At 37.1% G+C, this 26,165-nt stretch overlaps 1 protein-coding gene across 3 annotated transcripts in view; it reads left to right on the top strand.

Annotated features, from left to right (window-relative positions):
- SYTL3 (synaptotagmin like 3) overlaps positions 1-26,165 on the top strand; it is a 32,869-nt gene that overhangs the window by 868 nt on the left and 5,836 nt on the right. Inside the window, exons 1-11 of one of the 3 annotated variants that reach the window (XM_033512728.1) lie at positions 1,406-1,478; positions 3,264-3,807; positions 5,261-5,476; positions 7,193-7,257; positions 9,818-9,869; positions 11,280-11,352; positions 12,205-12,277; positions 15,577-15,701; positions 19,204-19,347; positions 22,088-22,266; positions 24,426-24,528. In XM_033512728.1, the coding sequence (XP_033368619.1) occupies positions 3,698-3,807; positions 5,261-5,476; positions 7,193-7,257; positions 9,818-9,869; positions 11,280-11,352; positions 12,205-12,277; positions 15,577-15,701; positions 19,204-19,347; positions 22,088-22,266; positions 24,426-24,528 (1,140 nt within the window). In that variant the 5' untranslated portion in view covers positions 1,406-1,478; positions 3,264-3,697. Of the gene's footprint in view, positions 1-1,405; positions 1,479-3,263; positions 3,808-5,260; positions 5,477-7,192; positions 7,258-9,817; positions 9,870-11,279; positions 11,353-12,204; positions 12,278-15,576; positions 15,702-19,203; positions 19,348-22,087; positions 22,267-24,425; positions 24,529-26,165 lie in introns of those variants that run through there. The other 2 variants (XM_015622421.3, XM_033512727.1) reach the window with 2 other exon arrangements.

Here is a 26,165-nt window from a genome sequence, read left to right as displayed (position 1 = left end):
ACATCATTTTACTCTGTTTTGTATGACATAGCACAGGGGGAAGCATTTTTATTTACTGGTATGGTTTTATCAAACTGGAAAAGATTTAATGGAAAAACCACACCTGCAACTTAATTGTTTGTGATGGGTTTAGTTATTTGGTTTTATTTTTATTCTGGATTCTGGGGTAGGATGTTATTAATATCACAGACTTAATTTTGATAAAGCTTTATCAAAGAACTTAAGTAATTTTCATGTGCATATGCAGGGATGTGAGAGCTAAACTGTTGCAGCCAGGTAATACAAAATAACACTTGTAATTTTCATAACTAACAGTGAATTTATGTGCTTGGTCTCAGCAGAATAGAAAGTAGCCACAAATTGTAGTAGCTTTTGAGACTGGTTTTACTCTGAACCTTCTTAATCTGTTCCTTGCTGCTGATGTCTTACAGCCATCTTCTGTGTTAGTGGATAAAGTAATCTAATTATCTCAAGTAAATGAAGACTGTGACTCTAGAAGATCTGTCAATTTATAATTATGTAATTGCCATTATTTTGCTGATGCTTAAGGATCTGAAAGGAGATCAGTAATATATTGCATGTAAAATTGCTTTGAGGAGGAGCTTGCTAAGCCAACCATTTATAAGTTTAAAAACTTAGAAGAGATGCTGTTTTTGCAAACTTAATCTAGTGTAGGGTAGGCTTTTTGCTTGATCTTCAGTAACATAACTATGTACTATTTTATCCTGATAGAAAAAAAAAGGTTTTTTTAGGTTGTATTCTGTGTGTGCATGAATCCCTCTCCTAAGTTATAGCCACATTTGTTATCCCTTCTCCCTTACAATGGCTTTGGGATTTCTTATGATATTTCTGAGACGTAGCTGGTCCATCTGTGAGGTGCCTGACCCTGCATTAGTTTAAATACAAAATGTAATAATAAATAATGCTAAATATATCATTTAAGAAATACTTGAACAGAATACTTTTTGTGAACTTTGTGCTGAAAAGGAGGAAGTGTTGTGGTATTTACTAAAGAGGTTGCTGTTACTTTTGGTTTTATGTAGAGACTGCTCAGCTTTGAGGTTAGCTGACTGTGTAAAACAGCTAGCTAGCCGGATTCATTGGGTGAACATGAAAGGAGGGCATCTCTTAGGGGTTTTTTCCTGTCAAAGAGGGTAATTACTGAAAACACTTCACTTTATTACTTTATTTCACTTTATTACCTCCAAAAAACTACTCTAGTGCAGACGGCTTTGGTGTAAGAGAAAAGTTCTTATTTCACAATAGTAGAGAACTTTTCAGTCCAACTTGAACACCTCTGTGAAATAATTACAAGTTCAAGTTTGTTGTGGGTCCAAGATTATCTCCCATTTTGAGGGTTGTAATGCTTTTATAAATTTTATTTATTCTTAGGGCTATCTCATCATTCAGCTAGATTTTTTAAAAGAATTTGGAGGAGACATCAGATAGCAACTCTTTCTGTGCTTGCTCAACTGCAGGTATTGCTCTTCATAACTGTTTTACTGTGGCATGTTCTTAATAGCCCTATAAGACATGCATGTATTTTCTAGAAGATCACCAGAGTAGAGTTTTATTGGATTCACTAAGTATTTATTGACTGTCATGTACTTGCTAGCTTTTACTGATGCTTTAGTGGGATTTTCTGGTGGTGTTCAGACATGACCAAAATCCTACGGGTTTATAGCAAATGTAGCTTACCCTGTAATGGATGTTTTGGTACCCTGTGTAGGGCAGAGCTGCCAGAGTTAGTACTGACTCCTCTTCAGGTTGTGTTGACTTAAATGGAGTTGATGACTTTAAACATTCTCATCTATCCCAGATGGCACTCATAAGATAAAAGATAAAAGCAGGTGAAGGATGCAGGGACCTTTGAAAATGACATATATTGTGTTAAAAATTTTGCTCAGGCATTTATGATTCAAATGAGTAATTTCCTGTGGAATTGCAGTTGGTAAGGAAATAAAACATGATTATGCCTATCTCTGTCTCTCTTGTTTCCACAGGAAACTAGTTTTTTGGTTGTTTTTTTTTTTCTTGAACACAAGCTTCTGTGAAATGCTTTGTCCTTTTGGTGTCAGTTGAAGGGTTTCACCAAAAAAAAACCCATACACAAATGGAATGCAACCTGTTTATGTAGACATATTATCACCCTCTGCTTTTTCTGGTGGAAAATTAAGTAACATAATTGGGGCAAGCTGCATGTGAAGTAGTTCCCTGCACTGACAAAAATACTTTGTCACTGTGTATCTGAAGTTTTAGTGGGTTCTTTTGGTGGTTTAGGTTTTTGTTTGTTTTAAATTTAAAACTCAGTATTTGAAAATAACAATCCAGCAATGCAGATTGTTGGTCAGATTCTCAGCTGAGGTCCATCAGTGAAGCATCAGTAGCTGCTTTGGGAAAGCTTTACCCTTTTGTCCTAGTGTCTACACCTGCCTAGAGCCTGACTGTATCTACTTCAGATTAAGTTTGAAACACTTAACCAGTTTCCATATCCATGCCTTTAATATTGGTGTAACATAAGTGGAATTGTCTTACATTTCTAGTAATATGCACTAAACATTACACAGTAATATTGAAAATAATGTGGTGTGTAAGCTGGTTTAGGTTGACTAATCATCTTCTTTCTCCACTTTGCTGCAGAGTATATTAAAATTATACTTTAGTGGGGTTTTGCAAAAGTGAGGATCCCAGAATATATCCACACTACAGTTGTGATGCTGTTTCAATTTTATACTTGCATGTATTTGTTTGGGACCAAAATCATTAGTGCACTGAGCTGGAAATAATATGTATCTTAACTTCTCAATGCCTCTGTGTATTAGCAAAGATAACAGCTTTATTTGGTATGAGACTAATAGACACAGGTAATTGATGGAAGTGACTTAGAGGTTTTGGTTTTTTTCCTCTTTGTCTTGTAAGGCATTTTCCATAAAATGAGATTATTAAGGGGCATTTTTTCCTCAAAAATTTTATCTCAAGCAGTATGACAGTCATGGGACCTGTAGGCCTGCATGCAAAACTAACTTAGGCTTTTTTATTGGTTGTTTTATGTTGACTGTACAAAAAATGTGAAGGTATGTGCCGGAGTGCTAATGGACAATATGGTGAGCCTCTCTGAAGACCAGGTCTGTCTTAAAACCTATCCTGTGTCTGAATTACTGCATGAAAGATTTGAGTATATCAAAATGTGTCCTCCACATTATTTGAAATGTCTTGAAGAGGTGAGAAGAGATAATGTTTGGTTTTGGGTTTTTTTCCCTTAGGCCCAGAAATCCTAAATCTACAAGACCGAATAGAGAAACCCAAACCATTTCTGCCACTCCTTTACACCATCTCTTGATAAATTGTCCCTCCATCTGGTGCCAGTTTCAAGCCCTATTTGGGACATTGCTGCAAGCTCTCTTCTGTTTTGGAACCACCTCTTGGAAAAAAGAAAAGGAAGTTAAAGTACACGTGAAAAAGTCAAGACTGCTGTGACCTTGATAGCTGATCAAATTTCCTGGGTAACGGAGACACTTAAATCTGTGTGAAGACAGACAAAATTATTTTTCTTTCCAAGGGTATGACACAGTGAAACACATCAACAATCAAGTAAGAGCACAGGCCTTCAGGAAACATCCAGACCAGCATTTGGGCTGTAGTAGAACCCTTAGGAGAGGAGTCTACAAAACAAGTGAAATAGTGAAATTTGGTGAAAATGGCCTGTGAATTTAATCTGAACTTCCTTAAGGAATTAGAACGAGAGGCTGTTCTGGAGGTCCTATACCGTGACCAGATGGTGAGAAAAATGGAGGAGGAAAGAATAAGGTAACTGTTGTTCCCCTATTCCTGTTTTCTGGTTTGTGGTTTGATTTTTTTCCCTTTTGAATTACTCTTCTTTGTTGGAGGACTTTATTGTCCTTCTAAATGTATTAATTTTCTAACTTCTGGTTAGCAAATGCCTTTGTATTCTCTAGGAAATCTAAGGTTATCCAGAGCCTCTTGTTTTTGCCATTCTATTGGCTCTACACTAAAGACCATCAAATCCTGTTCACTGAATAGTGCATTTGGTGAATTTTACTTCCAGCCTTCATAGAAAGTTCAGTTGCTGGCTGCATTTTTTCTATGAAGGCTTTGTGGCATTCTCATCATGTTCCTATGTATGCATATGTATAGTCTTGGTAACGTGGAACACATTCAGATCTTTGGCTGGCTTGTTTAGCTTAGAGTGTGCCAAGACTGGAGTTAAGAATCATTGGATACCTGCTCATTTTGCTAAATCCATCACTGTACCTTCTCACACACAACAGGCAGCAAGCACACCACTCTACCTCAGAGGCCTTTACTTGTGTAATAGGTGTCATTGGTTAGGAAAGGATTTTATTTAAAAATTTCATGCTATGCCTATATCAGCTATCAGTATCAGTATCTCAGCTGGTGAGTATGAAGAATAATTTTCCAGCACTTTATTTGCTTTATATCTTGGCTAGGACAAGGATTTCTCAGTACCTTGTATCCTGCTTTGTGATATTGCATCCTCCTATAAAACTAGGTATTAGTGTGGGTAAGGTATTCATTTTTAGTCTCTTAAATGTGGAAAGTTAAACTTTGTTTACATCAAGCATTTATGTAAGTATTATGGGACATATTAAATACAGAACAATATTAAAACAATAGCAATTACATGAAGGGCTATACAGAAAGTCCAAATTGGTTAGAAACTCCCTTTCAACTGCTGATGATGTTACTATCAATTAAAAACATAGATTTTGATTATTGGTACATGCAATGGAAACAAAGTTAATGACAAGGAGAGGTTTTGATATTTTGGGCTGAGTGCTGTTTTGGTTTGGTTTCTTAGCTTTCAGATGATGCATTTATGATTATTTTTTTACTCAGTAGAATATTTAATTATTGGATAAATATGATTAAAAGAATCAAATGTAAGGGACTACCATTTAGTCTCAGTTTTTGTAAGTGAATGCATAATCACTTGCATACGATAATTTCAGTGTTGAAAGTGGGCCTGAAATGAACAAAAACCCCATTTATACTAAACTATTTCTGTTAGTTTGCTCAGTTCTGATCACACACAGAGTCACACTGCAGAAATGCTATGTGTGCACATTTTCAAAGAGTGCTCAACAGAGGTCACACTTGAGGGCATATCTCCCACTAGAAATGGTTTTGCACAACCAGGGTATTATTAACTTGTGTGTTATGTAAGGATTTTATTCTTTGTAATTTTTTTTTTCCCTTTTTACCTTACCTGTGGAATTAGGAAAATGAAATTGCAGCTGCAGCAACTTCGGTGGAAGGGGGCAAAAAATGCAAGGCATGAGTACCAGGAGAGATCTTGTGCCCGCTGTCAGAAGTCACTGGGGCTGCTGATGAACAGAGGCGCAGTGTGCAATGGATGCAGTCATCGGGTGTGCTCGGAATGCCGTGTCTGCCTGACCCCCTGCCTTTGGAAATGCACCATTTGTTATGCTCATGGGTAAGGAATTTTGCTGGTTTGACCCAGTCATCCAATGGATGCCCACTGGTTTTGTGTATCTGTTGCCTGAACAGTTAACAAAACAAAGCCACTGGTGTAATGAAAATGTTGGCTGAAGTCCTGGTAGCGATGAAATGGATGGAAACTTTGTGTTATTCTTCATGTAGCTGCTATTTCCTTCCTGTGTTTAGCAAAATGGATCCTCAGAGCAGGTACTGTGAGTGTGACAAAGATGATAATGGCAAAGCATAGAAACAGTTGTGGGTTTCTGAGGCACAGAGAGAGCTCCTTCCTGTACTTGATGTTGAACGGGGGCATCCTCACAACCTGCTGAAGGTGCTGTGCTTTGATGTAGTATAGTCAATTTCTTGACAATTTCCTAATCATTATTTCCTTCCTCTTACCACTGGAGTGAGAAACCTGATTGATGAATAATTTTAAGTCATGCTTTATAAAATTTTAAAGAGCAAAACCAATTAATAACATTACTACAATTTGTTCAAGTATGGTCAGAAATACAAACTTGTTTACCTTGAATTAGTTGATTTTTTTTCTTTTACTATGTCACATTTTTGTATTTCAGGATGCAGGAGACAGTCTTTCTTTTACTGTATTGGTACATTTTTTTAATATCAAACTATTTCTTCATAGTCCGTTCTATTAATTGCAATCTTTCTAAGCAAAAGTATTTAGATATATTTCCACATTTGATGAAAAATAATACATAGGTGAAGAATGATTAGTTTGGGAAGTTATTCAAAAGCTCTGTTGAATGATAAATATCCTTGTAGAAATGGTGAAGATTTGGATGAAAACTTACTTTATGCCAACACAAGATGAATCCACCACTCCACTCCCTCTGCAGCTACCAAAATGAGATTAAAACAGAGGCAAATATAAGGCAAAGTATTGGTCTCAAGTTAAACAAATTTGTACTAGTTTGAAGTAATTTTTTGTTGTTTGGAAGAGAGCTGTAAATTATCATCAACAAGCTATTTTCTGAATCTTTATTTAGTGACTAATATGCAAAATAGTAGTTCAGCTCTATTTATACTTGATACAAAATAGTTACTAGACTTTGGTGTGTGTGTGTTTTACTGTGTTTCAAACCACATGTGCTAAGCTGAAAATTCAAAAATTAACTTTTCATATCCTTCTCTGGATAACCCTCTCCAATTCCTCTTGTTTTAAATTAGTTTCCAGTTATTTGGTGGCTGCAGGGAAATCCCCTGCAGAAAGTCGCTGGTTGTTAAGCTGCTTTGTGTAGTGCTGCACACCCTTAATTATTTAATAAGCTTGTCCAGATATTCAATGGTAAAACCAAGAAAGCATTATTTAGATTAATTAAAAGACCTTTTTACTTTTCCTCCATGAAATTACCTTTTTTTTTTTTAAATCTTGCTAATACAGATGGATATACCAGCTATCATTGAATTTCTCTTTATAGGGAGGAGAGAGTACATTTGATCTTTAGTTATGAAAAATCAATTAAATTTAGACTTCTTCCATTGCCTTCAGTGAGCTTTACATCAAAGCTGCAAATCTCAAGAAGGGTAGGGAATGCAGCAATGTGGTAAATGGTAGTCAGCACCTTTTGTTTATCCTGGTGAGGGAAAAATAGGATGGCTAAGAAAGGTAAGAGCTGATTTCCAAGTCCCAAGTAACTGTAATTTTGGGTTTTGTTTATTATTAGACTAATTTTTGACTGTTTTCTAGAGATGTGAAAGTGAAGGCTGGTGAATGGTTCTTTGAGGAACGAGCAAAGAAATATCCAGGTGAAGGTAAGCACTGGAACAGATCATAAACTGCTATGTAATGTGTAGCTGTCACGTAAGTGAAACATAGAATGTAGTCTGACACTGTATCCAGTGTTTCTTCAATTTTGCCATGCAGTCCATCTGGCTGTGCAGTAAATAAAACATGAACACAAATTAGCAGAACAAATTTAAAAGTGTAACTTTTGTCTGAGTAATAAAAGTAAGAAAATTGCTGGCCTTGTAAATTTGAATTAATGAGCATGTAAGACTTCTAAGAAATACAATGATGTGAAATTATAATTATATATATTATAGTATATAATTATAATATACAAATGTTATATGTACAGGATGAAAATGATCTTGCATTCATTGTTTGTCAAAGTTTAAACTTTGGTTGTTTTCACTGAGGAAGTTTTAAAGTTTAAAGAAATGATAGAATACCTTCCCCATGTATAGCTATAAATCAGCAGAGCTAAACACTGTTCTGTTACCTTCAGCCAGCTGGCTGTGCCATTGCCTTCTGCTGGGTCTTTTCAGTGCCATTAAAAGTACAAAGCTCTAAAAGAAATTATAGAGGATGTGGATTGATTGCTCCATGGGGAATGTGTTTTGCCAGCAAAGGAGCTGTTAGTGTTTGTTTTCACCTACAATAAGTAGCAAGGTGGAGAAGGTTTGTTTCCTCTTTTCCTTGATGTGCCAGTTCAGATAGGCATCTACTTAATTTTGTGCCTGACTGTAGTTAAATGACACAGTTTCACTTCCAGGATCTGCATTTATGTTCAAGAGTACTAAAAAGGAAAGAACTAGGCCTTAAGTCTCTCCTGGGAAACTTGAATGGGGGGACTTTTACAAATGGAAGAACGTAATCGGGCAAATTTTGGGTAGTAGGTGTTTGTGAAAGGCAGCAGGCAGCATATTAAGAAACTGAACTAAATTTTCATTAAAAAAAATAAAATTTAAAATTTGAAAGATTTCACTGAAATCCATTCTAGCTAACACAATCTCTGATTTTAAAGTTTCAGTTGACTGGTTGTTTTTTTTTAAGCACACTCCCATCTGATAACCACTGATAACAATTTTCCCTCATTCCTTTCAATGAGTATAAAGCTGGTAATTTTATCAGTCTCTCTATTATTGGAAAGTGTTGTTCTCAGATATTGAATCTGATAATGTAAGTTACTGACTGTCCCTTTTCCCAGCAAAATGAATCAGTTCTCACTTTGAATTATCAAGGCTTTGTGGGTTCTTGAAGCATTTTGCTTAGTTAGTCTAATGGTAATACTGTTAAAGTCACAAAGATCTAAGGATATACAGAAGATAAACCTGCAGGGAGAAATGTTTTGTTCAGTTCCTTTGATTAGAACAAGTGATGTATTTAAAGGAGTTTAAAAAGTGACAGTTTTTGAAACACAGCAGCCTTTATGCATCCTTCAATCCTGGAGGTAGAGTGCCCTCTTTTGGTTTGAAAATATAGCATAACTCAAGTAATCACTACGAAGAAAGTTTAACTGAAGAAAGAAAACTTTTACAGTAAAGTTTTCTCATGTTGTGTAGTAAAAAATATTACAATTTTATGCTTTTTATTAATTTTTTGTATCTTCTATCTAAGGAATGAGATTCATATTTTCATAAAAGTGGTAGATTACTTGTAGTGGCCATCAATTTAAAATCTAAGGTAGCAAATGTTATTTATAAATAAGAGAGAATTCTGGAGTTCTGATTGAAAATTCTAACATCCATGATCTAATTATTGTTTATACCACTAATAAGGTCTATTACTTTAATGTAAGTAATGTTATAATTAATGACATCTTCAGCAAAACCTGGATCACATGCTGCGTACTGGATCAGGAATTACTAGTGATTAAAGTCACTGCAGATAATTTCAGTTCACCATTTGTTATATAAGTGATCCCCCAGGAGTAAACGACAGTTTTATGAGTCTTCATTGTTCATGCCTGATGGAGCTCTTGCTCCTTGATGTCTTCACATCATGTGGCTGCACACCGAGGAATGTGCCATTGTTGCCGTTTCCCTGCAGGGATGCTCTTAGCAAAGGGTCTCACTCATGTCTGTGAGCTAGTCAAGCATTTTCATCATTGCCCAGGTCTCTAGCGGGAAAAGTGCAAAAAATTTTTCGTGAGGTGCAAGAGTTGACCATGTGTCTGCTCTTGTACACGTTTTCAAGCTTCCCCTAGTGTTTGAGTTTTGTGGCTGAAGTGTGTTTTTAGTGCAGTGGGCCTGTGCACCACCTGCCTCCCGGACCCTGGGAGGCTGAGAACACTTGGCAATCTGTAGGAACGGGCCTGTTGGCATCTCTGTGTGATTGTCCTCAGCATTTGTGAAGAGTTATCTGAATGTGTCACCTGCAACAGGGGAGGGTGAAATCATGGTAGGGTTTGAGATGCAGGAGAAACTTGCTGTGTTGCTTGGCATGAGTGCTGATACATTAGCTGGGAATAGACTTCATTCCTGACTTGCATTTGCATGAGTTTCTGTAAGCACAGTGTTATACAGGCATAAGTAACTGATCTTTAGTTGCTACTAAATGATCTCTGGATTTGTTTTCCCTCCTTCATAGGCAGACATGAAACAGTTGGTGCAAAGCTCTTGGAATCTTACCAGAGTCTGAGGTAAGACTCATAAAAGGGCAAACAGTCCTAGGACACTGTGAATTTGTATGGTTGACATATTTTATGTTATAAATATAACATTAGTATAACAGTATAACAAACAGTAGTTTCTATTTTTTTATTATGAAAAAAAATCAATACTTTTGGAGTTCAAATGATAAAAGCATAGAAAAAATTTCACTTTTAGCTGTCAGCAATCCACAGAACAGGGCTCACATACAACAGAGTAAGTACTATGTTTAAAGTAATAGAATCTTATTTGAAATGAGGGGACATGCATTATCTTTAACTGCTTATATTTTTTGCATAACTATTTATACAATTATCTGTTAAATTTGCAAAATACTTTTAAATTATTGTAAATGAGAGTTCTTCACTATGTGTAATAACAGCATCATCATTTGTTCAATAGGAGATATTGCTGATATGATACTTTTACAATAAATAATAGGCAAGTTAGACACTTGCATGTACCAAACTAAAAAAAAAAATAAAATCTAGTTTTCAGTGAATAAATACTTGACTAGAGGCCAAAGCATGACCATATTTAAGTTATTACCAGTGATACATAATGAAGTAATAGTCTGCTTATTATGTTATTAAAGGAACCCTCTGTCTTAAAATAAACCAAACCAAAAAACCACAACACCAAACAGCAACAGAACAACTACTACCAAAACCCAAACCAAACAAAATACAACCCCAAAAGCCCTGTGTAAAATAAGATATGAAGAGATGGTCTCAGTTTAATATAATTGTCTGGCAAGGCACAGCTGCCTAAGAAAGAAACTTATACTCAGCTGGATAAGATCCTAACCAAGACTCACTTTAGGTGGTAAAAACTAATCAAGAAGGAAGTTCATCAGCTACCTTAGGATCTGTGATTGTACTGTGAGAACAGAATCAGATTTTTTTTTCCACAGACCAGAAGTATTTATCACAGATGGAATGGCAGGAATGTTTAAATGGTCTTTAACAGCTCTGAACCCAGGCAAGGAAGGATCCTTTTAGTATTGTAAATAAAGATGACTGTTTTCTGAAAACATCTCTGAAAAAGACATGGGGTACATTTTACAGGAATTGTGTTTTAGAACTTAGACTGTAATACTGCCAGCCATGTAGAAGTCTAGGGAGCCTATCCTAAATTAGATCTTCCAGATAGTTCTAATTTAATAATTTTACCTGGAGCACCCCAAGATTGAGAAGGTAGAAGGGTAGTCCTAATTCCTAAGAACAGGCAATAAACCTGTGCTGCAACTCTTACAGACACAGACTGTCCCCCCAGATCTTTATAGAGTGCAGGAAACACGGGTATAAAACATACAGTTCATGGACAGGGTTTATTTATTATTTATTCATCTCTTGGCATAATATATTCATTATTGCGCTGTTTATCTCTTATATTTCTAGTAAAATTTCTGTCGTACCTCCAACTCCACCTCCTTTCACAGAATCAGCAGCAGGAACCAATGTGATGGGAAATGTATGTATCTGTAAAATATACATATAAGTGCACTGCTTAGGGTGTCATATGAAAAGGTCAGCCACAGAAATATGTTAAATAACTGCTGTAACATCACTCTGCAATATAAATGTAACTTTTTTGTTACTTTGCCATTAATTTTATGGTGCATAGGTACTGGTAGAGAAAGTTTAAAAGCTATGAGGGCTGTTTTCAATTAGTTTTCAGTTTTTGAGGGAAGTGGTTAACCACTCTACTTGACATTAGAATGTTGGATCTGGTTTTTGGTGCCTCATCACAGGAAGTCTGGATTGAGATCTGAGTTCCACTCAAACCTGAAGGATCCCATGACATTCAGTAGTCACGTGTCACTTTTGATTACTGAATGAGAAACACTGAATTTGATGGTTACCTTTGCATTGCAGTTTCTAGTGGACAGAATAGTAGAACATGGCTTGAAATTCACAGAAATTGCACTAAATTACTGTTTCATTTAATTTTGGACTGTATCCTCAGGCCCTGGTTTTGAAGCCCGTTGCAGTTCTGTAATAGATAAAAGTATTAAATATCTTACAACAAATCAGTGATGCAATTAGCTGTATTTATGAACTTACTATGTGATCTTTCTGTGAGGAGTTCCACTTATATGTGAAAGGCCATGGAATGGAAAAGACTACTTTCCATCTTGGTCCATTAGTGTGGTAGTTTCCAACTAAGTCAATGTATGTCCTCAGGTGTATTTGTCTACAGAAGTGAGCGAAGGCCTGCAGCCTTACCATCTGATTGTTATGTGGTCTGTAGATATGTAATCATGGAAACTTTAAAATTACAAGTATCTTGTGTTTTCTTACTCTTTGCATCTCCCATTTGCAGGAACTTGGAGAGTCCAAAAGGTTTAATAAATCTGTTGAAAACTTGTTCTTGTCTCTCACAACACACATAAAAAGTAAGTAGCTTTCACTGTCTTGTCATTCCAGAATAATGTAGTCAGATATTTCAATTTTTTGGCCACAGTGTTGACCACGAAGTCATTATAAAAAAAGGCTACTGAGTAATGGCAGAAATTATTAATGCCAAAGCTGAGCCAATCTGAACAATAATACAAGAAGTCTAGTTCTCCTTCAGTATTCTGACAGTTGTTAAATAAACTGATTATATAAAACCAGAACACTTTTCATGTAAAGATGTAAAAATACTGCATAATGTTTCTTTTTAAATTTACCAGGTGTTCAGATGGAGTATATTTAATTTGTGATAGAGTAATAACCAATTTCTGATCTTCGTGTTATCTAGCCGGACCCCAGTCGATGAGTCTATCACTTAACAGGAGTTTAATATTTTCATTCACTGGCACTATTCATGAAGACTTCCTTCCTCTTTCTCAGTCTAGTTGTGTGCAATTTTTCAGTGCATGTTTCTAAGTGCTCTCCAGTCCTAACAATTCCTGTTCTGTTCTGATGCTTTTGGTTCCTTCCATTCTCTTATGCTGCTCGCTGTTCCTACAGATGCAGACTGTGAGTGCACCTCTGAGGGTAACAACACTGAAGACAGTCTTTGTGAAAAACAAATTAAAGGCATCAGTGACCAGAGGAAAACAACTTCTGAGCCTTAAGAAGATTACAGGGGCTTGCAAATTTGCATGGATTTGAACAAACCATAGTATTTTCTTACTAGCTTCAACTTACACAACCCCACATATGAGATTAGTCCTGAACAAATCTGGCTTCAGTGCCTTTCTGCCTTTCCCCGTAACTCTTGTTTTAGCTTTGTTTGGTCTTTCCTTTAGTTTCTTCCACCCATCTTAAAGACCTCTTCTCCTTTAACTATGCAAATTAAATGTTGTGTATGTAAGAACACATATTAGAGTTATGCAGAGGCGTGGTGACATCCTCCTAAACAGAAGCATACAGTGGTGTAAGACACTGGAAGCAGTAATAGTGCCAACACAGAACAGGATGCAAACTAATTTATTCAACTTTGTTAGTTTGAAGCCTGGCCATATCTCAGAGTTATAGGTAAAGACTGTCAGGACTGCAGCAAACTAATTTATTAATTCCCTGCTACCAAAAGGAAGATCCTACTCCATTCACATCTTTCTTTTCTCTCCTCTCTGTTTTGAATCTTATGCTGCTATGATTAACATCTGGAACCCTCTGGAAACTGGTTTAGTTAATTTAAAGGGCAGAACATTAACATAGACAAAACACATAGGTACTTTTTTGCTGTTTTAGTGAGTTAAATGGCCTTAAGGCAAGATATATGTTGGAACATGTACAACAGAGTGCTGGTCCACATGATCAGGAGCTATGTCAGGGATGGAGAAGAGCAGAACAGGGGTTTCAGCGGGAGATGGAAGCAAGTTGTCAGTTCAGTTCAATTAAAGGTGAAGCCCTACTCAGGTGCTCTTGTCCTCAGTTACTGTGGAGCAGTTTAATTTGGGAGAAAATAACAGGCTATTGCGATCATTGAAATGAGTAATTAAAAAGTGTAGGAAGTCTTACAGAGGGGAGTCTTGGGTTTCTTTGCTCAAGAAAACAGCTTTTTCAGACAATGTGGCCTCTCAATTAAACTTGCTACCATGCTGATAAACGTTTTTGATCACGAGATCCAAAGTTAGTACTCTGTATCTTATCTAGATAAGTGTCCTGGTTTGCAGAGGTATTTAATACACCCAGCTCTTGTGTATTGCAGTAAATAAACCTGGAGAACCTCGTTCTGCCACTGACTCTCTCACTGGAGCCAGTGTGTGTGCATGTCTGAGAGCAGTGGGAACGAGGGATCAGCGCGTGCAGCACAAAGCTGCTATTGTACAGTCTGCTCCTTTCTGCTGTTACCTCCTGTTCCAGTGTGCCTTGGCAGTGAGAGGAGATTATAATCCAATAGTGGCCATTTGGTGAATGTAAAATGAATTACTGGTTGTAGTTTTATTTGCAGTGAAAAATTGCCCTTGGCACTAGAGAGTGTGTCAGTGATATTTGGGTAGAGAAGCCAAAAGAGGAATAGATATGGAAACGGAACATTTGTGTTTTCTCACACAATAACCTGTTCGGTAACCTGTTCCTTGTAAGAGAGTGTGAGGCAAGGTTGGTGGTTTTTCCTCTACTGCTGGTCTAGCTACTCAGATTGTATCTATTCCATTAGAACTCTCAATTCCAGTCTCTTTTATGATCTCTGATTTCACTGTGTATGTTAAAAAACTGGTTTCATTTACAGAGATGGGTTAATTGAGCCTGCCTTTGAATAGGTCACATGGTGCCTTAATGGTGTACACAGAGTACAGTAAACATCTGAGGACTGATTGCTGCTAAGAACAAAACTAACCCAGTGTCTTTAAAAAATCACACTTGAGTGCCATTGTTTTTTGAATACCATAATGTTATGTTGTCTAAGGTTCCTCCATAGGGGTTCATCTGTGAGAGAAGTGTTTATTTCTTCTGTATGAATTAAACATATGATAGCTATTTCATGTACTACTTATAAATTTTTAATTCATCATGAGAGTCTGTCTGGAATTGACAACAAAGTATCTGCAGTTAAGCATGCTCATATTCAACTTCAGAAATCATGGATGCACTTCCCTTTAAGTGAAATTCTGAGTGTACACTGAGGAATAAGAAGTGAAAAGTGGGGCATTAAATGTCCAGTTGTCCTGTAGATTTACAACATGTTACTGAAGTGCTAATCAACAAGGAGCTTAAGTATAGACGTAAGTTTATCCATATGAGTAATGTTATTGAAGTCAATGAGGGCTATTCAGGTTCTTAAAATTATATGTGGTTTGGGACCAGAGTATTTAATATCCCTCTTTTATCCATATTTTTGATACATTTTAAAATGTTTTCCAATGTGATCTTCTTTCTACTTTTCACTGTCGTATTTTTATAATGATTTTGCTTTTATCCTGAACCAAACCAAACTGTTTTACAAATCAAACTATACATAGGGACTGTAGTAGCTGCTTCTGAGAGGAAACTATATTTGATGGCTTACAATGCCTTGCAGCAGCTATAATGATAGGCAGCAAGGAGTATAATTTCCAGTTGAAACAGCATGGAAGATTTAGGCAGGCAAAATATAATTATATACAATATGACAACCACTTGTCTTCCCATCTGTTTCTTACTCTTAGGAGATCAATGCTAAAGGTGCAGGATGACAGTTTGAAAGCTACAGAATTAGCCTATAAATCTACAGGATTGCTTACAAAGTTTGTTATAGTGACTTTTCTCTTTATTTTCAATTCAGAAATATCGAAGTCCCAGAATGATATGGCTGACAGATGTGTCCTAACCGCAGATTGTGGGAAGAATGTGGAAAGAAGAAAGCAAAGAAGAAGCCAGTCTGACACTGCAATCAACATTACAAGCAGGGTATCCATATTATTATATGCGGTCTCTAGCTGTAAGAGCTGTTTCAGAGTGAAATAGATTTGTGAGAACAATCATGTGCACAGTGGAATTTTCCTTTTATTTTATGAACAGGACATAGCTGGTCTTCACTGACTGTGTTCAGAACTCTGAATCTTCACAAGGTTTTTGACAGATTCTGCACAATTGATGCCAGCCCCTAGCTGAAATGTTAGATGGAGATTTTTACAAAGGAAGGGAAGGATGGCAAGGATGGGACATTTTGCTCTCAGGTGCTCGCAGATTCTCTTGAAGTTGAATTGATACCTGGTCTATGTGATTGTTGGGCCACAGGAAAGTGCTCTGTCTTGTCTTCTTCCTGCCCCTTTTGCTGCTGAGCAGGACAAGCTATGACCATCCCAAACCCATCCTGATGTTTTCTGAGGATTTTTTAACTTGGCAGAGAGAAAGCATTGCTGTTAGTTACTATGCAACTTCCCTTTTCCTTTGCTTTGGTTACAGTCTCTAGCTTTCAGTGTTTTCTTGAGAAAAATCCAGTCATCTGATTTCCTACAAATTGTGCAGGGTTGAAGATGATCTCACATTTCTGCTTTAGAATTATACTGAAGATTTTGTTTTGTACACTTTCAGCTGTCAAGTGACTGAACTTTGTCCATACTCATTTTTCCACATTATGGTACTTACTGAATTGCCTTGCTCATCTGAATGAGGTCAGTGTGGTTTGCTAAGTGCCTGGATTAGATGCTGAGAAAAGCCCTTGCTTTGGGCCAGACTTTGTGGCACACATTGCTCACAGCTCCCTTGAGCACATTTTACTTTCCTCAGAAGTGTTAGGTGCTGATATATGGAAGACACAGGATGTTAAATTGCATGGACCAGGCAGTTTGAATTGGTCCATCAAGGTCTGAGAGCTCTGTGAAATTAATTCTGGTATTTTGTATGAAATCAAATTATCAATAGAATTGGCAGCAATTATTGGTTACCTGGGTGCTGCTTTCATTGTGGCATGCCACACTTTGGTGTTAACTTTATTCCACAGGCAGAGAGAGCACTGCTTTCCTAATGCATTGAAAAACATCACAGTTGGAGACAATGGGAATTCAGACTACTCTTCATTGCATGCTGATCACAAACAATCTGCCCATTTAAAAAAGATGGATATAGATTCTTTGGCTTCACAAATTAATTAGTAGGAGAATCCAAATTATTTGTGTGGGTTTTTAGTTGCCTCTTTAAAGATTTAGGACTTATGTCCACACATTGCATTGCAGGTTTTGGAAAATAGATTTCAATGTTTGTGTGCCAGAGCACTATTTCTCTGAGTCATTTGAACCAACTGGACTATATTTAAGCTAGAATTTAGTTTTTAATAAATTAAAAATTAAATTTATTAATTTTAGTTTTTCTGGAATTACTGTTGATTTTTTTCCCTGTAAATGTCCTTCAACTTTGTTTTCCTTCAGGAAGGGTTTACATCCTTACTAGAACTATGCCTGAAGTTATGGGACAGAACCTGTTCTAAATTACACTTGCAAAACAACCAATTATGTTTATAAGAAAACATCATGTTGAAATCTTAGTTGTTATGATTTCCACCCTAAAAAGAACTTTTACTTTCAGAGCATGAATCCAAACAGTGGCTTTTCCCCCTAGAAACTCAATTTTTCTCTAAGGAACGACTGTGAGGTAGTAACTGTAACCACAAGTTTGAACGTGCAGTGTTTAAGACCGGGGCACTACTTAAGCCTCAAGAACACTATTTGTTTCTTAAGTAAGTTTTCTAAATTTGTGATGTGTGCAGAGCTTGATTCCTTCTGATTAAAGCTGAGAGAGATTATACTTAACTTCAGTATTAGTGAAAAAATCAAGTCCAATGGCAAGAAGTAGCAGCCAGTGTAAAATCTGGATTTTGATGGCCTCTCATCATTGGAATCCCTAAGATTATTAAGGGAAGTGCAGTTATCGCTGCCTTACTGGAGGAACAAGCAGGCATCTGCCACGTTTGGGAGCTTTTGTGGTGCATTGGTAGCTGTGGGATACCTCTCCAGGGGCAACAGAAGCAGACATTAGGGCTGGGCTTGTGTGACCTGCTGCTGAGTTTAGCCCTGGTAGCTGTGTTGACTTGTCGGTCTCTTATATTCTGTACTGCCCAACAATGAAGTCTTTCTGATCCAAGTAAAAGCTAAAATTCAGTGTGCTGTAACTTGTTTTGGTTCACAAGTGAAATTGGTTGTGCTTTAGGTTTTATAAAGCAGAAGACAGTTTCTCTGCTGGGAAATACTATTTTGGGTTTGCTTGGGTTTTTTTTGAGACTTTATTCTGAATGAATCTTTTGTCTGTTTCCCTCTCACAAGATAAGTTAATTCTTGCATCTATTCTTAAGGCAGGGCATTTAATAGACATCACAATTTCTGTGGTAACAGCACGCTGGTTAGGATTTTGCACATCCTGTTTTTTTCAGAAGTAATCTCACTGTATTATCTCACCTCTTGTCCTCATTCTCTAGTGCTTTCTGCTGACTGTGCAGGAGGGTTTCTCTCACATTTCCTGTTAGCTTTGTGCAAATAAGTCCTAATCCTTTTTAATGATTTAGTCACACTATATTCTTTTTCGTCTTCCAGGTAATCTGTTACACAACTTCTTAAAATAAATTATTTTCTTTGATCCTAACCATGCAGAATTTTTTACCTGGCTTTTTCCCTATCCATTGAGGTGTCAACATATTTTTCATAGATTATATTATCCCCAGGAAGTGGTGTGCCAGAAGCACCAATATTTTGAGCATATTTCCAGCCCTATGTATTTGTATTTTGGCACTTCATTCTATTAGCTTTTGTTCTTGGTAACAGAAGTGGCTGAAGATAAATCTCAAGCAGTTCTGATTGATGTATATAACTATCTCAGAAATTTTCAGGGTTTTCATGGGAAAATTGGAAAGGGGAATGGACTTAGTCAAAGCAAAGTCAAGAACACCTTGGAAATTTAAACTTTCTCTATAAACAAAGCTCAATAGGAGCTTGTCAGTCTGTTTCTGTTTTCAAATCTCTTTCAACTTATGTTCATTCTTGCATAGGTAAATATGGGCATGTGTCAGGCATATTGCAAAATACAGATTTTAATTTTCTGGAGACAAGATTTTATTTTCTTCCAAAATTATTGGGTTTTTTAAGGCCTAATAAGGACTTTTATGAATATATTGCTACTTTTGGTGTGTTATTAGTAGACTGCTCTAAGTAATTACTGTAGTTGTGAACCTTAGATTAGCTGATGGTATGCTGATTTAAAAAAAAAAAATAATATAATGAAGGTACCACTAACTGGGTTGAGAGAGTTATAAATCAACATTTAAATTATGTTGTTTTCTTTGAAGGTGTGCCACCTGCATGACCTTAATCAGAGTCAGTTGTAGATATTTACTGAATTTTCTTTTGACAGCAGTCTTGAATCAGGACATTTTTCTTAAATTGAAAAAAAAAATATAAAAATTACTCTGAATTTCTTACAGGTGAAAGGTGCAGCCAGTCTGCAACAGCTCATCACTGAGGCCCAAAATGACAGTGAAACTCAGAGCAAAAATAGCTGGAAGGAGGAAGAAGACATAACAACCAGTCCCACAAGTGATACAGTTTTCTGTGATGGCAGAAAACATGTAAGTTCAAGGTGAAGCACAACAGAAGAGGTGTTTAAAGGGAATAGATAGAAAAGCTTGTGCAGAATGTTGGTGTATTTTGGATTATGTTACAAAATGAAGGAAGAATTGTTACTTGAGTTTGTATCTGATGAAAGACTGATGCCTTTGGCGCAGTCCTGATAGTAACTCTGTGAACTTTTTGAAGCATAAGGCAAATTAATAATGGATAATTGATGGAGATATCATCCACTGTTAATGAATAATTGATAGAGCGGCTTCTTCTGAATTTTGCAAATGCAGCTAACGTTTTTCCCATTTGATTATTAGGATCCAGATTATGAATGCAGTGCTTCCTCACCTAGAATCTGGCTTTTTCTCTTCCAGCTTCCTTTACCCAGAAGGGTTTTGTCAGTCTGCAAGATCTCTGTGGTATTGGAAATGTCAGTGGAAATTCAAATGTCAGAATGCCAGTGAATGAATAGGAAACTGACAGTGATGGAAGCCAGGGGAGCAGTTCATAGGCTTAGGGGATGACATTGAATCATCATGCCTGGATGGCATTTTGAATACTGCAAATGAGAGAGAAGGAAGCTGGTTATAAATTAATTCAGCACATGCTTTAAAGCCTCTATGATTAACTGTGGTAGCTAATTTCTATCTGTTAGTGATGAGGTTAAGCAAGGTAAAGTATCCAAAGAATTCATAACTGATTTTGTAAAGAACAGAACTAAAATGACAAAAAATCCAAATTAAACCAGGCTGCTCACTTGACAGAAAAGCAGAAACACACAGGGACCTTGGTGCTCTCTCATAGTTCATTGCACTGTGGAGTCTGGGGTGTTAAGCTGACAAATGGAAAACAGTTTTGTATTACATTTGTGATTCCAATGACAACCATTTGAGCTGGGCTATAGAAAGTTCAGGCTTAAAATTGAAATATTTTCTACTGTCTTATAAAGGTGAAGGTCAAATTCCATTAAACTTCTCTTTGTGGGTAATTGTTAGATGTTGAAGGCCACTCCATAAAAAATTTATCCTTCAGACATCAAATGGCATTGCTTCCAGTCATGCCAGCAGAAGTACAATATGTTAAGTCATTGCTAAATCCCTGCTCACTGAACCAAAAGTGGGGACTTCGACAAAGAATGTATGGGATGCCTGATCAGGTGGGAGACACTTGTAAGTGATGTTCTGTCCAAACATCATTAATCATAGCACCTATTCAACCTTCCTAAATAAATAGGGTGTTCTGTGGAATAAATATGAGGAACTTTCACAGAACTTTGTTTTAGGACATTGGAGCTTACGACAAAACTCTATTTTCATTCCATTGCCATAAGGGATTTTGGTGGAAAATAAGCATTTTCTGGTCTGGTGAACAAAAGTATGTTAGTGAATGAAAGCTGCAAGTTAGATTGATTACACTGATGCACTTCTTGTGGAGGGAGCAAGATAATTTGCAACAAGCATCAGGTCAAAACTGTCCTTACACTTCTTTTGACTTCCTCAGTAAGCACTCTAACCCTTTTGACACCTGTGTGTTGCTTAGAGCTTAAAGGAGTAGATAGCCTCTTTAATTAAATGAATCCATTGGTGTGAGCTGGATATTGGCAAGGAAGAAAAGCATCTCCACAGAAGAGAGATACGATCTTGCAAACACGGCTTTGCACTTGTAGCTGCTGGGTTGTGCAATGCAGAACTCCTTTGTCAACCAGTCCTGTGTGGTGTTTATTTTCAGGAGGAGGAGTGATCTAGCACAGATACCTCAGCAATCTAGGGCAGTGTTGCTGAGAGACTGATCACAACAGTGGTGCCTTCGTGACAAATGCTGTGTAAAAAGTTTCTAGGGTTCACCTTAAAGAATATCATTATATAAATGAATGGAGATCAAACCGTTCTGAGTTGATAATTTGTTACAGTTAAGGCAAGATTGAACCCTAGAGTTAAGTGTCTGGGCTAGGCCACACAAAGGATTGGTCTCTTCCTTCTTTGCAGCGTCCTGCCTTCTTAAATGCTAGATACAAGTGCTCTTTATATGTGTGGATGGAGCTTATATAAAGCATCCAAACCTTTGCCCCAAAGGTGGAAGTAAATGAAGGAAGAATAAAGTGGTTGAGGTGATCTAGGGAACATCATCTTTATGCACCCACATACAACAGCTGGAAGTATTCATGTTTTAATCTCTCCTGAATGGTCTGCAATACAAAGTACATAATTTTTATATAGAATTGGGACAACTTGTAAGCTATTTACTGGGTGTGTAGGGCACTTTGGTATTTCCCCTAATAGATGCTAGAACCAAATGTCTTGGTAGTGTACCCTACTATGAGCTATGTATTAAATTCAATGTTCCATTAATATTTTATTAAATTCAATATGTATTAATTCAATTTTTTTAAATGTTTATAGATTTCAGAGGTTTTTTCCATTCCCTTTCAGACACTTAGCCCATTTTTTCTTGTGGGAAGAAACAGCAGTTCTGTATGAAAACAATTTCTAGATCCAGAAGTTACTTAAAGCATTTTCTCAGCCTAGAAAGTTTACTGACAGAAGAGGCAAAGCAGTAGAACTGCAATTACAGATATGATTTTCAGGGATGTTATGGAAGCAATGGAATATTTTATACAGATTACCCTAAATTTTGTGACTTGCAGTAGCTTTACAGTGATGTTTATAAATATAGTGACTATTGAGGGAAATAAATGTTTTGTCCTATTTGATCTGAAGTTGCTTTCACCAAACATTTGTCTTTTCTTAGGGGAGTTTGTATAGTCTTAGCAGCACTTGCACTGAGTCTGGCAATTTTGGCAAGGCTAACATCACAGGAGAAATAGAGTTTGCCTTAAAGTACAACTTCAGAGCTTGCATCCTGGAAGTTTGCATCAAGGGATGCAAGAACCTGGCTTATGGAGAAGAGAAGAAGAAAAAGTGTAACCCGTAAGTATTTCTGTAGAGAAGAACAAACATATAAAGGAAAATATTCTGGTTTTTACAATACTTACAAATGTTCTGAGTGAAATGGATTGATATATGATTGTATGCCATGCTGGCATCTTCAGAACATCCAACATATGTGCCAACCCTTTGCACTTATACACATTGCAAGACAAATAAGTTTCATACCAGTTCTTATTCCATTATGACCATTTTTCTGCTAGGAATTATCTTTCCCTGCCTGTGAGCAGGCAGTTGGGGATATGTGTTGCTGGTGAGTGACCTCTGGGCCCCAGGAATAGCCATTCAGTTTTTAGTTCTTAAGTTGTGGCTGGAACACGAGATGTCCTGTTTCTAATTCATCTGCTGACAAATTGTGGGTCAGTGGGTGGTTGCTATACTACTGGGTGCTTCCATCTTCTGTGATAAAAGCAAAAATTTCAGCTGCTACAATGTATTTTAAATTCTAAAGCTATTTAATAATTATGTACCATTTTAAGAGGAAGTAGTAGATATTTCTGTGCATAAAATATGCCATAGAAAATTTTGGTTGGATAATTAAACCTCGGTGATTTCTCTGTTTATCACTAAAGAGTCCTCTCTGACCATGCAGCAACCACTGATAGAAAATCACCAGGTAGAATCCCTGGCTACCCATTCTTGCCCCTGCTGTCTCACTGTGTTTGAGCATTTGAACGCCCACATTGGAATCGTGGACTTGCAGTCACCTTCACCTAGCAGAACAATGGATTTTGTGCAGATCTTGCAGAGAATATTCATAAAGACAAGCTTGGTGATGAGCAGTGCCTTGCTGGGAGAGCAGCCTGTGGAGAAGGGCTGTTTGGGAGCACTTCAGAAGTGGGTCAAGGTTCTCTCAGTCCCCTGGTAATTAAGCCAGGCAAACAGTTGCAGGAAGCCTGAAAGGCAATGTGGGAAGTGCTGTGTAGTAAACATTATGTTCTCTATGGGTATATATTTATATATTTCTGCTGGTTTCCAAGCCAACTGAAAAAGTACAGCACACTTATTTGACATGCTTGCTGAAAATCAGGCTTTTAACTGTTGTTTAAAACCTGATTAATTATTTAACTTATTTGCTGGTTTGAAGTCTGGCTGGCTATGTTTTAATTAAAATGATCTGGGCTCAAAGAACAAGAAGCTAAATTTTCTAGTATCTGTATATTTTTAAAAGTAGCTTTACCTATGGATCAGTTTGGAAAAAAAAGGGAATATGTGTAAGCTCTGCACTGATGATATGAGATACAGCTTACTGATTACTCAGTAAGCTAATCAAGAGGCTGCTTTAAAATTAATTTAAATAATAATATCTGAAATATGTGTAAGTACAGTTTAAAAATGCTTTGTATTATGTAAGCAGCCACTCCTTTCCCTGACAAGCTGGAAACATTCCCTGTTGCTGAAATTCTTTAGTTTTGAAGCCATAACACAAGTACAGCCCACTGAACTGATACAAAGGGGAATATTTAAGTATTAGTGTTCACTTGATCTACATTTGAGAAACTTAGGGTATGAATCATTGGTTCTTGATACTGGTCTGTCTCAGCTTCCTGAAAATTTTTTGCCTGTTTTTTCTTGAATCAGTGTTAGGGCAATTTTGAGCCCTTTAGACAATCTCCCATTTTCATTCCAGTGGCTGCTAGAATAATTAGCTTTTGTAAGACCTTTGAGTTACTCTGTATTATTTACCTGATGTTGTGAAGATGAAATTTTCTTCATGAATGCTGGATGATAAGTAGCACTGATTTGAAAGTTGATTGATTTTTTTTTTTATTTTGAGCATATAATATGCTGTTTGTTTTCATCATAAAACTGTCACTACAACTGAGAAAGTGACTTCTTTAGGGGGCTGTTTTATCAGAGGCCAAGAGTATGACAACAGGATTCCTATTCAGATCCTAATCCCTTCCCAAGTACAATGGAATTGAAACACATTAGCTGAATGGTACACAAGGATCCTTATAGTCCATCTGCTTCTATTGAGAAAATATGTAAATCATATTTTGCCATTTTATTGCATGGGAACTTACAAAGTCAGTGAAGTTGTTTGAGAATTAAGAGAAATGTCTTCTCATCTAATTGTTGCTTTTCATTTGATCCTCCCTGCCCCTTCTGATCACTTTCCATGTATCTTTATCTCTGAGGTATGTGAAGGTTTATTTACTTCCTGATAAATCTCCTCAGAGTAAGAGGAAGACAGCTGTGAAAAAGAGCACAGTGGATCCAGAGTTTGATGAGACTTTGAAGGTATGGTTCGCAATTCCATGCTGCTGAGTGTGCCTTTCCATGGTACAATCCTGCAAGTTCTGAACTGACCTGATGTGGCAAATTTAGGAGTCACTGAAAATAATAATTAAAAAAATGATATTTTTTCAGTCTAAATAAGAAAGGGTTGCTTTTGGAGCTGCAACAGTAGATTGCAAACCATTAGAGAAGTCTGCCTTTGTCCAAGAAAGTACTTTTAGTGAATTACCAGTATTGTTCTGATTTACCATATGGCAAAAGCAAAATGTCTTCCATAGATGCTTTCTCTTGTGCATTCAGAAACTTGATGCATTGCAGAACAGTTGGAGTTTTATACAAATATCCCTTCCAAGTGATACGTCTTTGGTCAGTGCCACTGGAAGTGTCTCTCTGTGGTTAACTGTGTGCCAATTGAAATCAACCATCTCTAAAACAGTGTCTGCTTCCTTTTCCCTCTGCAACCGATGCCAGGCTGTTTCTTTGTACTGTTTAATTTCAAACATTAATAATCCCAGCAGAGAAAAGTAGTTATGATTTCAACTCCTTAATGCCTTTCAATATTGCTTCTTGCATCCTTGTTAGAATTCTGTATTAGGAAACAGGAGTCATTATTCTTACCTCACAGACACTTCATTAAATATGAAGCTGAGTACTGTCAGCCAGGAGAGCCTGCATTAGTTTGGTTGTTCCCAGTTCCACTTCTGTACTCAGATCACTGCAAACCGTTTCCTTCATGTGCTTTGGCAAGCTGCAGTAGGACATAAGATGATGAGTTCTTCAGTAATCTGTTGTCTTGGAGGAGATATGACAGAAAGCTGGTGAAGAGGCAAACTTGTGTTGCTTCTTGAACTACACAAAAGTTTTAGTGTTACCCCCAATTCTTGGTGTGTATGAACATCAAGAATCGGTAGTGAGTGGAACAAGCAAAATGCTTGATAAAACCATAGTTAAAGTTTGATAATAACATAAAAAGATTTTTGTTATGTATGTGATTCTTATATGGCCCAAAGCCTTTCTGTAGGGTTTAAGATGGCAGGAAAAAATGGGCAGAAGTTGAAATCACTGGTCCTAATTTTATAGTCGTTTTTCAATGCCAGTCATGCAGAAGTGATTAAAGGAGAGTGACAGCCATGCCTAAGTTGGCTGCATAAATACTAAAGGTGTTTACTTAGAAACATTTAAAAATAGTTTATTAGTTAATCCAGAGTAGCAAAAATGGTCGAAAGTGCTTAGTGCTACTGCAGGTGAACTCCATCTGGATGCTGAGATCCAACTGGGTGGGATTCAGCTGCAGGTTAAGGTAGCTGCATGGGAGAGAGAGCTGTGTAAGTGCTCTTGGAAGTCACTGGAACGCAGGGTGAGTCAGGGTGATCAGCCACAGAGCCCACACCCAGCTTGTGATTCAGCAGCCTAAATATGGGTACTGATTTCTTTGCCTGTGCCATTGCCTCCAGGTTTCCATGCAGGTCACCTGTGGGCTGGGTTTGCCAGTCTCAGGGGGTGTATTAGATACCCAGCAATGTCTCTAACTATGTTTGGAGAGTGGATCAAGGCTTTAATTAGTCATCAGCTGAATTACTTCCTTGCCCCTGCTGACTGCATTAAATACATGTCCACTGACCAGAATGGGAATTTAAGAG

The sequence above is a fragment of the Parus major genome, chromosome 3 (assembly GCF_001522545.3).
Source record: "Parus major isolate Abel chromosome 3, Parus_major1.1, whole genome shotgun sequence".
In the NCBI taxonomy this organism is placed as follows: Eukaryota; Metazoa; Chordata; class Aves; order Passeriformes; family Paridae; genus Parus; species Parus major.
The sequence above is the reverse complement of the archived record's forward strand: the minus strand, read 5'-3'. Positions and strand labels throughout refer to the sequence as shown.